Source organism: Copadichromis virginalis, linkage group LG10, assembly GCF_057382275.1.
Source record: "Copadichromis virginalis isolate Kocher_CV1m ecotype Utaka linkage group LG10, C_Virginalis_male_GT1.1, whole genome shotgun sequence".
Classification (NCBI taxonomy): domain Eukaryota; kingdom Metazoa; phylum Chordata; class Actinopteri; order Cichliformes; family Cichlidae; genus Copadichromis; species Copadichromis virginalis.
In genome coordinates, this window is record NC_140627.1 from 27949500 (window position 1) to 27965262 (window position 15763).

A 15763-nucleotide genomic window follows, 5' to 3' on the forward strand; every position below is an offset into this window, starting at 1 on the left:
CTGAGGCTCAAAAACTCAGTATGAAACTCTGAAAGGTAGAAGTACAGAACAGGCATACACACACACACACACACACACACACACACACACACACACACACGCGCATAGATCAAAACAGTGTGCACTCCTGAATGCTCCTCCCTTCCAGCCCAATCCCCCACCCCCTGCAGTTTTCATACTTGGCATAGAGACAAGCTCACTACCCGTATTCATTTTATAAAGATGAAAACACAATCAATACAGTGAGCCGGGAATTGGAAGTCATTTTCATTAGAGCTGCTGAGAGTTGTGCAGTCATTACCAGCAGATAGCACAGGGGGCCCCGACTGCAGGCAGCCATTTGTATTCTAGACGCCTGCCCTTCCTCTCTCCTTGCAACCCCATCTTACCTCTTCCATCTATCTATACCTCCTTTCCTAGCTTCATTTTTCCCTCCTCACAACATCCGATGCACCTATAGAAACATTTTCTTCTAGGTTATGTTTCCAACTCCATCTGAGAAAACAACTCATATTTCTAAATGTTTTTCTTTTTAATTTACATTTCACTTCACCTACAGAACACTTGCAGCAGACACGGTCCTCTCTCTTTCAAGCCATCCACCACAGCCATTAAAAACACTTGTGGTTTGTTTGTTTGTTTGTTTGTTTGTTTGTTTGTTTTGGAAATGAGCTTCAGGAGCTATTTCATATTTTTCTTTTTCCTGGATTTTTGTGCACCCCCACCCCCCTCCCATTTGCTTGCTCCCTTCACACCAAATGTTTTCAAATGGAGGGAAACAAGTTAAAACACCACAACAAAATGCAACAAGAGAGACAATCAGCACATGCTCAGGGGAAATAACAGTAGCTGGCAATGGCCATTGAAAGTTGCAGCAGCAAAATAGAGGTGTTTTGTCTTTTTCTTTTCTCTTCACCCTCTGTGACTCTGGGCACTTTGAGCTCATTGTCATAAAAATGGAATCTGTCACCCTGCTATAAACCTCAGTCAAGGTAGAAAAGAGAACAAAGAAAGACGCTTGGTAGGCAGCCACCTACAGAGCTTCTCTAAGTATACAAGCGTGAAAAGTCTGCAATTTCAAGACAAGGCTGGTGCACGGTTATTGTTACTTTTAGAGGTATGCAAAGGTACAGATGTCATTTCAATACATCTTATTTACCATTATTTATTGTTGCTTTAAACTAAAGACAAAAAAAGATGAAGCTGTGTTAGTTATCTTCAGAGAAATGGTAATCTGTTACCACATGTGGGTAAAGTTGTTAAAAGGACCTGTAAATGTATGTCTACTGTAGAACAATCATATACTGAAGTGTTTTTACTGATTGAATCAATTTGCTAAACCTCCCTGGAATGAAATAAAAAGAGAAACTGAGATTTAGATAAAAAGACAAACGTGACATTGTGACACATATAATAGACTTTGGTCTTTTTTTTCATGAAATCTTAGTAGTCAGAGTATTACTACGTAAGCGCAGTGTACCACAAACATACAGTCATTTCTAAAACAAAACAAACTGACCTCTGAAAACAAAGAAACAAAGAAAGGTGGGCTACTGTGATACTGACTGCACTGTGAAAAAGGTATTTGAGCTTGAACAAAACATGCAAACAATTAAGCAACAGTTGTCCAAGATCGGATACTGATGTCAGTCCAGAGGGTTGTTTAACTTGTTCATTTTTATATAACCAAAAGTGCAAAACAAATGCAGACCTATAACCTCCTAAGACCCGAACTCTTCCAGAGCATGCATTTTTAATTTCTCTTTGATATTTGGGCATATTGGGGCCCGATGAATGTAAAAACAAAGAATTATCAAATGTTTGTTTTTTTTACCTGATTTTTGTTGCTAAGAAAAGTGAGAGCCACAAATGAGGATATTTGTTAGAATTTTGATAGAACAGTAGCAGTATAATGTCCTCGTAAGTGGATATCAGGCCCTTGCAGAGCAAAATTGAGTATTTTGGTCTAAATAACCCAAAATGTGATGTCCACATATGTGGACGGCAGGTCCTAGGAGGATAATATAAAAAAGAAAAAGAAAACTCAAAAGATGGAAGTTCTTGGTTGCCTTTGGGATGCCATGGGATTTGTGTGTGTCTGTGTGTGTGTATTGCATGACCTTTACTCTGGGGCCAATCCTTAATCATTAGTTGGCCATACAAGATAATTATTTGGTAGATTGACAGGAGATTTATTACATGCATATTGCCCAAATATGAAACCTATAGCGAGTACATTAAAATGGTAATATAACCTTGGTACCGTTGCCGGTGCTTGCTGGACTGTCTGATCACTGAGGTTCTGTCTTCAATATTACATAGACCCTATAATCTATCGGCTTTACCTTACAGTGTAAAACACTGTTGTTGTGAATTGCCATTCTATTTTTTTTTTTTAAGTATTACTTTAAAAAAAACAAAAAATATATAAATATTAACATTTTCTGTACATATTCTAAGTATGTATGGCTATAATGTTACAATATTGTTGTTTTTTAAAGAAAAATAAAAGGAATATAAAATAATGTGACAAGAATTTTAATTTTCTCATAATTTGAATGACAGTGTGATTGCATTTTATGGTTTTTAAATTTAAAAAAAAAAAATATATATATATATGTGTGTGTGTGTGTGTGTGTGTGTGTGTGTGTGTGTGTGTGTGTGTGTCCCCATAAACATAAGATACATTTTCACTTTCAACCTTAGTTGTTAGTCATACTAAATAAAGGATCATGAAATAGAACTGCCAAGATTCAGCTTTGAAGTATCAAGAAAAAAAATTGATGAGAAGTACTTAATGAAAAGGTTTTTTAAGTAAGAATTAGTTCAATGTATGTTGTGGACTCTAATTGGTTCCCACTTTTAAACAGCATGAAACTTGATTTTACAATTCATTCACTGATAATATGAATGCCGTTCATTTAAAACAAGGTATGCAATATGAAATATATATATATAATATATAAAATATAAAAGGTATTGCTGATATAGGGGATCAATAAAAGATCTCAAAGACTGGCCGAAACTAGCTGATGAAGAGCAATGTGATCTTACTCCTGTACTTACTCTGGTGTTTTAATTTCAGGCCACAGCGGGTGAACTGGTTGAAGGTGGATGACGATGTACCTTCCCATGCAGTTATCACCGGCGCCGATCTTTACATTGAAAATCTAAACAAGTCCTACAATGGAACCTACCGTTGTGTGGCATCCAACTCAATTGGAGAGGCTTACGATGACTACACCCTCTATGTCTATGGTACGTTCATCTATCACTGATCCACTAATATTTTATTATCTCTTACTGAACAAACTTCCAGGTCTTTTCCTTTACTTTCTGAGGCTTTCTTTCTTCAGAGGACCAGTTCTAGTAAAGTATGAATTGTTGCTTCCTTGTACTCTCTCTGAGCTATATTAACATTTAAAGATCTTCAAAACTTTGGCCTTTTTGAAGAAGTTTTAGGAGAGTGAACATAAACAGCAGAATAATTTATTTGTAGAGTGATGAATGATTTTTAAGACTGGTAAGCAGTTAACTCTGGTGCTCATTACTAGGTCTTGGAGCACACTGAATACTCTACTGGCATAATCCAGAGTATGCAGGCTGACTTTCAAATACGGTCTCTGTTTTATTACAGCATAGACTTATTATATTTATATGAACAGCTTGTCACTGTACTGAGCGTAATAAACTAAAGTTCTTGTAGGCCCTAGAAGCACACTAGAAGGTGGTCGGCAATTGGAGAAAACAATAATAGCTGCAATTCCCTTCAGTGTGTGGTTTGCTCAAGAAGTAAACATCACTACATCTGCTCCATTGAGTTATTGCATTTTGTTTTTAATATACTGGCCCTGAGACCACAGAGTATTATTACGTCCTAATATAGCTTAAGTGATTTTTATGTATGTGCCCTAAAATTTGCCTTAAATGGCTTTATGATCTTTACAACATATACCACAATAATACATGTAAGCAAAAATTACTTTTATAGATGATGCAAAGTATGCCCTCAGCTTGCTGCCTGTATGTTGGAGTTGCTTGAGGATGCTCCACCTGTGGACTCTGTTGTCCTCTTGATAGGCTCCAATGCTCATGTGGGCATGATTGGGAGGAACGGCCTGCCAGATCTGAACTCAAGCAGTGTTCTGTTACTCGATTTCTGTGCAAACCACAGTTTGTCCATAACAAACACCACGTTCAAACAGAGGCACTCTAGGCCGCATGTCGATGATCGATTTTGTAATCGTTTCATCAGATCTGCAACCATATGTTCTAAACACTTGGGTGAAGAGCAGTGCTGAGCTGTCAACTGATCACCACTTGCCAGAGGTCCCTGTCCACAAGATCTTCAACTCCCACATCCGGCAGAACTTTGACAGCATTCCAAGGGAGATTGAAGGAGGTCACTGAGGCAGTTTAACAACTCCTTGGTGGCAGATCCCCTGGGGCTGATAGAATAGAATAGAATTAGAATAGAATTCAACTTTATTGTCATTGCACATGTCACAAGTACAAGGCAACGAAATGGAGTTTGCATCCATCCAGAAGTGCTTTAGTATAGATATATTGCAAGACATATATATTATATATTACATACAAGTTACATTTCCATAAATATATATTACAAAAATGATGAGTTTCACCCTGAGTTCTTCAAGGCTCTGGGGTTGTAGGGTTGTCTCGGTTGACATGCCTCTACAATGTTGATCAGGGGATCAGGGGAGATCAGGGGAGGTACCTCTGGATTAGCAAACCGGGGTGGTTCCCATCTTTAAGAAGTGGGACCAGAGGGTGTGCTCCAACTATAGGGGGATCAGACTCATCAGCCTTGTAGCAATGGGCCAGACACCCATTGCTACCCATTGCTGATTATATAACCGCTGCAAGAGCTTGGTCCGCATAGCCAGCAATAAGTCGGACTAATTCCCAGTGGGTGTTGGACTGCAACAGGGCTGCTCCCTGTCACCAATTCATTATTTTTATGGACAGAATTTCTAGGCATAGCCAATGGGTGAAAGGCTTGGCTCAGCACCTCCAAGTCTGAGGCCATGGTCCTCAGCCAGAAAAGGATGGAGTGCCCACTCCAGAGATCGACAAATGGATTGCTGTTGCCACAGTGAGGTGAATACTGTACCAATCCATTGTGGTCAAGAGAGAGCTGAGTGTAAAAGCACAGTTCTCGATTTACTGGTTGATCTACATCCCTACCCTTACCTGTGGTCACAAGCTTTGGGTAGTGTGCGAAAGAACAAAATTGTGAATACAAGCGGCGGAAATCAGGTTTCTCCGAAGGGTGGCCGGCTTCACCCTTAGAGATGGAGTGAAGAGTTCGGCCATCCCTGAGTGACCTCCTGTGTAAGGTGTTCTGGGCATGTCTCACCGAGAGGAGGCCCCGGGGCACACCCAGGACAAATTAAATCTCTCAGCTGGCCTGGTGTTCCCCCGGACAAGGTTGAGGAGGTGGCCAGGCAGAGGGAGGTCTGGGCTTCTCTGCTTAGGCTGCTGTCCCCCTGGCTCGGACCTGGGTAAGCGGAAGAAAATGGATGGATGTATGGATATGATGCAAAGTGTACACGGCTACATGCTATCTTTTCATCCCCCAGCTGGGATCACTGGATGAGGGGTGTGCATTCCGTTAAGCACCGGAGCTCCTGTCCACACACCTGGAGTTATACCACACCAGCTTCAGCCTACTTGGACCAGTTTTACTCATTTATGTCGCTTCCATGTTGGTCCCTTCTTTTTCTGTATGCATTTCTGTCATTCTCATAAACATATTCTCAACATGTTTTTGTATTGTTGATACCAATAGCATTTAATACCCGAGCAAGGCATTATACTCTAATGCGCTCATTTTCCCTGACCAAAATTACTTCACTATCCCTTTTGGTAGACCCTGAGCATGCAGAGAAATAATTTGGCTGCTATTGTGAGATGGAATTAGCAGAGTGGCAACGCTTGGGGTTTATTTTTTATGTGGGGTGTGAAATACAAGTTCAGTGCCTGATGGACACCAGCTGAAAAGATGTTATTTACAGCAGAGCGAGCTGCTGTGCTAATGATGAGTACACTAAAACAAGAGAGGTACCATTGCAGACCAGGAAATGGCTCACTGCCACCTGCTGTATTATATTTATTAGTTATTATGTTAGCTGTGTCTTTTCCAGAACTATTTTTTTCTCCTTTTTATCCAAGGATAGTATGAAATCACTGCTACCTAACTATAGATGTGGAGCTTTCTCCAAATTTGTAACATTTATAAACATGAACAAAATTTTTGACTGAAAAAACTTTTCCACATTTACTGAGCCACTAGGGCACAGTAACTGGTAACAACTGCAATTGAACCTGAGTAATTTGTTCATGTTGGAGAGGAGGTTTAAATCACATCTGAAGCCTCCTGCCAGAGAGGCAGTCCACAGTGACAATCTCTCTCCACAGGCATTATACTAAACAGCTAAAGGACTAAATACTCTATCCTGTAGGAAAATATGATGCTGAATTTTTTTTTTCAACTACACGTATTCAAACAAAACCATTTTTTAAATAAAGTCATGCTGATGTGTTTATCATAATGGTCTTTTTTAATAATTATATTTTGCACAGAGCTGTAAAACCTTTGTAACAAATGTAACAATGTAGCTGAAGCTGTAATGTGATTACTGAATTTAGTACTGTACAGTACTTTGAAAGAAACATTGTAAATATAGGTCAAATTCCAGCTACATGTTTAGTACAGTCATTGTACAATGCAATGTGACCACAGTAATAGTGTTATTTTGTAACAATGTAACATTGCTACTTTGTAACATGCGCACTAACCCTAAAAGTGCCTGTCTGTGCATGCAGATGTGTTTGTACTCAGTTACAACACAGATAAAAGCATCAGTAGCAGTAAAAGTGTACCTTAAACCCATGTTGTCCCTAAGTAGCAAAATTCATAAATCACAACTTTGCATTCAGTATAAATTTTGTGGTATTTATTGCTGGCATTTTGTGCCTCTCTCTCACTAGTCCTAACCAACAAAATCCCATGGTGAGGGCTGCAAGTCGGCCTCTCTTATCCACCCACACTCCCCCTGGTGAGAGAAACACAAAGATAATCATGGTGCAACATGTGGGCAACTAAAAGCCTTGCACACAAAAAAAGAAATCCGCCATTAAAACCACAGAAGACCTCCATCCTTTTAGAGCTAGTCTTTTGATGACTTTGATGTGTCCGTGGGTCCCACACTCCTAATGTCTACAGTAATTCAGCAGCCAATCGTGCCAAACATTCGCCGTGCTAATGGCAAGACAGGATGTTGTGGTAGAGCTGTCAGAAGCTGATTCTCACATTATGTTTCAGAGCTCCTTCCAACACACATATGCACACACACACACACACACACACACACACACACACACACACACACACACACACACACAAGCATGCCACCTGCTGCTCCAGCACTATCAGCACCATGAAAGCATCTCTGCAGTCAACCTTTTACGTCAGCAGTAGCTTTAAGAGGGGCATGGCTCTGCACAAAAACATGACCCCTATAGGCAATAAACTGCTTGAGTGAGTCACACTGACCTCAGCTTTGTTCTCGTGTTTGTGTTCCATTTAGATAAAAATGAGCTCTGATGCATATGCCCATTTCATTTTGGTTTGTTTTGGGTTGGTGCGATAGCTGCCAGTCACACTGCGAGAGCTGTCAGTTAAACGAAATACATGGATCGTGACTACGTGAAAAATAGAATTCCACACAGCATTCCACTGCTTGCTGCCAGACGCATTGCAAGATTCATTTGAGATGGTACAGAAAAATAGACCAATGATTAAATTTTATAGTTAGAAATTATTTTTATAGCAATTCAAAATCTAGATTACTTTAAAAATCATTAACAGACTGTTAATTGTTATGGCTGTAATTTACAGTATAACAGGATATTATAAGCGTATAGTGAAAATTAAAAGCCGAAAAAAGGCTTCTCACCAAAAATGTTTCTGGTCAAGTTTGTCTCTTGCTCTTCTGTGCTTTTCAAACAACATCCCAGGAAATTTTGGTAAAATATGTAAATATATATTCTCACGTTGTATAAATGATTTAATATTCTGTGTACCTGAGTGATTTGTGAAGTTCTGTCAGCCTAATGTCAGAATGTTCTTATTGTTACAATACACTTCCAACTTGCACTCACTGGGTACTTTATTAGGTACAACTTGCTAGTACAGCATTCCAGCCCTTTTTGCCTTCAGGACTATCTTATTTCTTCATGGCAAAGATCCAACAAGGTGCCGGAAACATTCCTCAGAGATTTTTCTCGATATCAATATCATGGTATCACACTGTTGCTGCAGATTTGTTGGCTGCAAATCCATCATGCAAATCTCCCATTCCGTCACATCCCAAAGCTGCTCTATTGGATTGAAATGTGAGTACATTCACTTGTCAGGTTCAAGAAACCAATCTGAGATTTGAGTTTTGTGACAAAGTCCTTTATCCTGCTGGAAGCAGCAATCGGAAAATGGGTGCACAGTGGTCATAAAAGGATGGACATGGTGAGCAACAATACTCAGGTAGACTGTGGAATTTAAATGATGTTCAGCTGGTGCTAAGAGGTCCACAGTGTGCCAAGAAAATATCCCACACACCGTTACACCACCAGCAGTACCTACAAGGGGATGAATGCATGTTTTCATGTTTGTTCAGACCGAATTCTGACTCTGCCATCCAAATGTCACAGAATTAGACCAGGCATGTTTTTTTTAATCTATGCCACCAACAAACATGCAAGTTTCAAAATCACTTAGATCACTTTTTTATCCACATTCTGATGCTCAGTTTGAGCTTCAGCACTTAGATATTTGTTAATTAAATATTTCTGTTAATGAGCAGTTAAACAGGTGTAACTAAAAAACTGGCCAGTGAGTGTGAATTTCATCCAACCTTACTGACTAAAGATTCGATTTTCCCTGACAAATTAACAGAAGCAAAAATACCGAATTTAATTTAACCTTATTTCTGCTGGGATTTTAAAAGTAAAGCAGAGCAGAGTAGCAACACTTCAGCATGTTTTTCCAACTATCATTCAGCTTTGCCTGGAATAACAAAAAGATATTGGCACTAGCTGTTTAAAAGACCTCTTATCAACAGCTTCACCAAAAAAAAAAAACCCCCAAAAAAACGGTTTCATGTGGCAATGCCACACAAATGAGTCAGTTCTTGATTTTAGGCACAGCACTTGGTCAATAATGCATACAGTTAGTTATACCTTTATAATGTTACACAATATGTGCCTGTGAGGCAGAAAAGAGCAGTATGGGCTGCTGTTTAGTCCCCAGCCTCCTCCTTGGGATCTCAATATAGCTCCTGAATGAAGAAACGACAATATGTCTTGTTATTCCTTGGCATAGACCAAATGACCTGGTTAACATGTGTGAAAGCACACTTGTGTTAACTGGGCAGATTAAAGAGTTCCATAAAATAAGTAAATACATGCTAATTGCTAGCTACCATATGTTGCCTCCAGGCTATTTCATTCAAGTCCAGTATATCACGAGATCCCGCATATATATGCAGGGTAATAAAGATGAAGGCAGTAATACTAAGCCAAAAAATAGAAACAAATGTAACCAATTACCAGTGTTATTGCTTCAGCAATGCAAAAGGAGATATTGTGAAAAACCATCAATTTTAAATGACTTCCATAAAATGAAAATTCTCTGCCACTCTGTCAACCTCGGGCCTTAAAGCACACACAATATAGCTCTGTAACTTGCAGCTATGTAAAGTCTTCATTGGACCGCCACCATCATTACTCCCTGTGCTCGGCAGCCAAAACAAATACAGCCATATAGCCGGCATCTCCTCTAATGCATTTGAGTCCTAAATATTGTGACCCTAAGTGATGGAGAGCACCATGAGACTGGCTGACACTAACAATGTTAACAGTGAAGAAAGCAGTCTGTATTGCTCCAACTCTCACTGCCTCTCATACTTCACAGGGTAAGAAAACACAACCATCATGGTTTTCCTTTCACAGTCGAGTGAGACCCAACGCCGAGGGGTTTTAAGTTGTTTACAGGCTGCCGCTTACCCAATAACTGAGTTCTCTTCTTCTCTGCTCCTACACCAGCACTGGATTTTATTGCACACTAGCAGCATGTTTAGTGACCCTGTTGCTCTCAGTCATCCTTCTACTTGCTTTACACTTCTTCTTCAAATTGCATGGCAGTTTTTCCCCACAAATCACTGTTATCTCTTAGAGTCGGATCCAACACGCCTTGAAGAGTGTCCCAAAACACCCCGTTCAAGCTGCCTGTGCTCTTAGTTGCTTAAATTGCACTTGAGTGGAAGTGAAATTGCAGATGTAAAATGTTCTGAGGAGGAAAAGTAATTCATCACTTCCAAAACAAATTTGTATGGACTTTATGTTTTAAATCCCTTCTGTCTGTTATTAAGACGTAACAAGATATATGAGAGGCAATATTTTAGATGTTTCTTTAAAATGTATCACCACAGGCAAGATGGGTTGTGTCACAGTGGCTTTCACTCTTAAGTTACAATTATACACAATTTCACATGGAAATGGCTGTCAGGTCCTGTCAGGTGCCCATTACATTAATGAATATCAAAGTATATTTGTGCGTGTTTGTTCATATTCTCAAATTAGAGAGCAGCTTTTTCACTTTTTGTCTCTGAATGAAAGAACCTCAATTCTGAATAGGTTGTATACTGGACTCAACAACATCCTTCAAGAATTGTTGTATTGATGTATAGCAACTTGAAATGCTCCCAAAAATGGCACCACACCATGTAAAAATATAATATAAGCTCTGGCGGACTTGGTTCTATGGTAGGTCTTAAAGGGTTAACAGTTGAATCAAGAACAGTTCCTGAAGAGGGCTTCAAAGAACAGACGAAAAAAAGGAAAGGACTCTAACTGGATTACCTAAGAAAACAACAAATCAGTGATGCATTTATGCAGTGTTTTGGAAAAACAGAACGCAAGTAATTAGAGACAGCATCATACGAGGCCCCATCTACAATCTTGTTTAGCTGCTAGAATTAGGCTAGAAATTTCTGAATTTAGTTTGGAAAATATTAACGTTTTACCTGTTGATCTACATTCCCGCTCTCACCTATGGCCAAAAGCTCTGAGTAGTAACCGAAAGAATGAGATCACCGATGCAAGTGGTGAAAATGAGGTTCCTCTGAGGAGACGGAGTAGAACTTCTACTCCTCCACATCTAAAGGAACCAGCTCAGGTAGTTCGGCCATTTGACTCATGTGCCTCGTAGGGTGAGATGCTTCAGGCATTTCCTACCAGGACGACGCCTAAAAGCAGGACCCAGGACGAGCTGGAGAGATTACAATTTGATGTCTATCTTGGGAACAAATTGGTGTTCCCACAGATGAGCTACAGGAGGAAAGGAAAAGGGGGATTTAGACTGCTGTCCCTGGGACCCAGACCCAGATAAATGGAAATAAATAGACAGCAGTGCGGTATGCTATAAACTAGCCAGTGATTTACCACAGCCAGGGTGCTTGCCTGTACCTTCTGGCTGTAGCTCAGGAGGTAGGACAGGGCTCTACTAATTGGAAGGTTGGTGGTTCGATCCCTGGCTGCTCTAGTTTGCTTGGCATATATCATTGTGCAAGATCCAAACACCTAGTTTCTCTCTGATGAGTGTGAATGTTAGCTACAAAGTGCTTAAGTATATTAAAGTAAAAAGCACTTGTATAAATGGGTGAGTAAGGCATGTTGTATAAAGTGCTTAGAGTTGAGGTAGAGTAGAAAAATGCTATATAGGAACCAGTTCATTTACTTGGCAAAGATTAGTTTAATACATTTTAATTATTAATTAAGTAATCTGGAACATAGCGTGTGATGTCAGTAAATCGATAGTTAAGCTCATCTGCAAAAAAAAAGGTTAGGAATTACAAATACTCCAGTGTTAAATACAATAAGTCTATATGAATGGTGGTACATAAATCAAACCATTGTCATTATGTAAAAAACAGTACTGTTGTTTTATTAAAACCATTGCAAATTTAAATAGCTTTGCTGTCTACTATCAATCAGTCTTTGCTGCAGCTATTTCTTTCCCCCAATTTCTTATTGGTTGGTGATGTTATTGTGCAAATATAGGGCTCCTGTCTCATCTGGTGCTCACACAGAGTTCTTTAACTCACTGGCTTTAGCAGGAATGATTCCTGTCAGGCTGTGTCTCAGGGCTTCCTGCAGTCCTGCTCCTTTCGTTCAAACCAGAAACTGATTCATAAGCCTCATCAGTAAACAAGGCCCGGTGACTCAGCGGGAGGAAAACCACATTCAGCCTGTCACATTTGAAAGTCAATGAGCTCCAGCATTCTTTGATACATTGCACCAGCTAGCCACCAATAACGAGAGATGTAGTGTACGTTTAGACAGTCTCGCCAGTGTTCCTTTGAATCTTTTTTGTAATGCTAAGTTTTTAATGAGTTGTTGACACTGATGATCCCAAACATCTGCTGGACCCTCACAGTTCATGATGGGATAAAACCAATTAGACAGCACCACCTCCGAGCTGGAGTTTGTTGGCTCTCAAGCATGTGTGAAACTCATCAGTTCAAGCTTTGCATGCCAGCCGACTTCCCAATGGATCATTTCTCTCTCTCCCTTTGTCTGCTCATTGGTCTGTACAGTCTTTTGTATTATCAAGGTTGTCTTTAAATAACAGAACTGTGGATAGATTAAAACTCTAACGCACATCAATAGAGTTCCAATACTAATCCCGATTACCTGGAGGCCTCAATTTGAATTGTCAATTTTGCTTCAGGAAGAGTTCTGAGGGGCTGCTTTGTATTTGAAATGCTTGATTCACTTTTAATTGAGTGCATAAAACAGATACTTTTGAAACCAACAACTGTGATTTTTATTAACTTGCTACAAACAGCTTCTGCCCTCAGGGAGGATTCCTTTTATATAATAAACAACCTCTGTACCCTTACGGAAGGCATCAGAAACAGCAGGGTAATGTTTATTATCATTTTAATGTATCTTTGGAATCTAAGCTTTTTAATTCAGGCTCATTTCATAGTAAAAAATATATGAGATCAAACATTAGACTTTGAACATTCAGTTCTGCAAATGTGATTTACTCAGCTGGAAAGTTACCCTAATGCAACTTAATACAGTGTACCTTTTTTTTCCTACTGTATGTGGCTTTTTAAAATACTAATACAAGTAAACATTTTTTTGAAACTATTTCCATAAAAATACAGAAAACTCAATAAATGGACTAATTATTACATTCTGTGTATGGAAAAGGACCTCTTCTGCTTCTTTGTGTTATCTGTACACAACATATACATTAGAGTGCAAAAGTCTTGAGCTGCACCTCATTTGTTTATATTTTGCATTAATGGGGCCACACGTTTTTGTCATTTTTAAAGGGATCTTAAGCACAGATTTCTGGAGGTCTTTTGCTTTGCGCTGCCCTCTGACTCATGCAAGTATTAAAACAGGCACCAAACTCAAGGAATGAGCGAGTTTTTAGTCTACATATAACAGATAATTTAGCAAAGAACCAGTTTAGACACTTTGTTACTTGTAGCCTGTAAAAACATGAGCTGGTTCCATTGGCTTCGTTTAATCTATGAAAAATGGCAATGATACCACAGTTTGAAGGGCATAAAATAATATTTGTGCCCCAGCAAGATGATTTGCAAAGACTTAGTGGCAGAAGATTTCTCATATTGTCATAGCAAAGACATATCAGACCTAAAACACCATCTTTAGCAGATGAACAGTATCTGAAAGGTGTGCCCTTAAGAAAAAGAAAGAAAAATCTGTGAAGACCTGAGAGATGGATCTTGTCCTTCAGTTGATCTGTCAGCTGTTCACCGAAGCCTCATTAGAAGTGGTCTCAATGGAAGGTTGGCTGTTAAGAAGCCATTATTAAGGAAGGGAACTGGAGAGAAAAGGCTGAGGTATGCCAAATTTCACAAAAACTGGACTGAAAGTCAGTGGCAACAGGTCTTATGTTCTAAATTGATTTTTTTTTTTGTTAAATCAATGTATCCATGTAGCATCATCTTCAAAGCATCTGATTGGCATGGCAATGATCCAAAACACTAGCCAATGCAGTTAATGAATTCCTGGTTAAAAAACAAAACAATGGGACAGTAAGCAGTCGATGGGACACTTTGTGGTCCCCAAAAATGACTGAAACAGTTTAGGATCATCTGCACAGAGAACAGAGCAAAGGGCAGCCAACATCCAATGAAGAGCTTTGAATGTCCCTCTAGAAGCCCAGAGAACTATTCCTAAAGACTATTGAAAGAAATGACAAAGTTTCCCTAAGAGACTTGAGGCTGTGTTGAAGAATAAAGGCAGTCATAGCAAATATTAACTCTCAAAGTGGTTCGACTTGCACAAACTCTGCTTGTGCCTTCAAGCTTTCTTCCATTCTTCAAAATATAAAAAAACAAATGTTGGCTCGAGACTTTTGCACAGTTCTGTATGTTGGTGTATTATCGTCAGTAGCTTTGACAAGAATTTAAAAAAAACTGTTCAGTCTATTTTTCAGTATTCAGTTTCCTGTCATGTATCTAGTACACAACTCTGTCCCAGTTACCAGTTGCAACGGTGTGCTATTATTTAGAGCAAATTAAAAGTAAACTAATAAAGAGTAAGAAAGTGTACTTGTTTTGCACAGGTTTCAGTTGCAGTAGGATCTCTATGTAGGAACATATCAAGCGCAGAAGTTTGCCAAAGATAAACACAAGCTTACTTTTTAAAAATAGTTTATGAAAATTCATTTCAGTAAATATAATTATAGCAGCATACATGTGCTATCAATTAAAGGTAAAAAAAGCACTATACAGTCTGTGCAACTGTTAAGCCGACCCTTCTTCTGTCTCCTTCACCTTTGTCTGCTTAACTTTCCTCTCCTTCCTCCTCTGTCCATAAACATTTCTTTCCAATCATTCTTATAACCCAATACTTCATTAAAGTGTAGACCAGCCTCCCTCCTTATCAACAGCCACAAATTACTTGTTTTTTCAGCACCTTTTAATAACCCCAACAGGTTTTTCAGCCCATTGCTAGGCAATCAGAGCGGCATGGGAGGTCTCTAACCAAGCAGCAATCCCAGTGGCTTCATATCAGTGCAGCCCTGCCACTCCAACAGGGAAAATGTCACTTTGATATCTCCCCCTGGTCATTGTCAGTGTGGGGAGTCTAACCCAGCTAATGAAGTAAAAGGGAAAAAGCTGTGGGAGGAAAAATGGTCTGTGGTCAAAATCTGTGTTCTCAACGGCCCTGCTTGATGCCTTTCATTTGTTTTATATGTGTGTGTTGTTAATCCCCTCCTTCTGTTTTTGTGCCGTGTCATTTATCGTTTGAATTTCTGCATCAATCTTTTGCTTTTTTTTGTTTTGGACTAGTATCATCAGCAACTTTGTGCTCTTCTCCTCTGAGAAATTAAGAATGCACAGGCATATTTATTTGTCAAAACTCCTCACTGCATAACAATGACAGCATAAGTACAACCCCAGCACTTGTTACTCATTAGACATTTAATCACTTCTAACAAACATGTGCTTGCTATCTTTCATGTCATGGTGTAATGCCTGTGAATAGACATAAAAGAGAAGAGTTCCCAACAAGATCTTTGATCATCTCATTCGGGTGGGACGAGATGATCTGTTGAAGTATCATCATTGTGTCAACATATTTAATGCACTGCGATCCAGCTAATTTATCAGAAAGTCTGCCGCAGACCTTT

General features: G+C 39.3%; 1 protein-coding gene across 5 annotated transcripts in view; it reads left to right on the forward strand.

The window, feature by feature from the left end:
- cadm1a (cell adhesion molecule 1a) overlaps positions 1-15763 on the forward strand; it is a 471740-nt gene that overhangs the window by 398124 nt on the left and 57853 nt on the right. For all 5 annotated transcript variants that reach the window (XM_085470932.1, XM_085470933.1, XM_085470935.1 and 2 more), the window contains one exon: positions 3086-3258. In XM_085470932.1, the coding sequence (XP_085327058.1) occupies positions 3086-3258 (173 nt within the window). The remainder of the gene's footprint in view (positions 1-3085; positions 3259-15763) is intronic.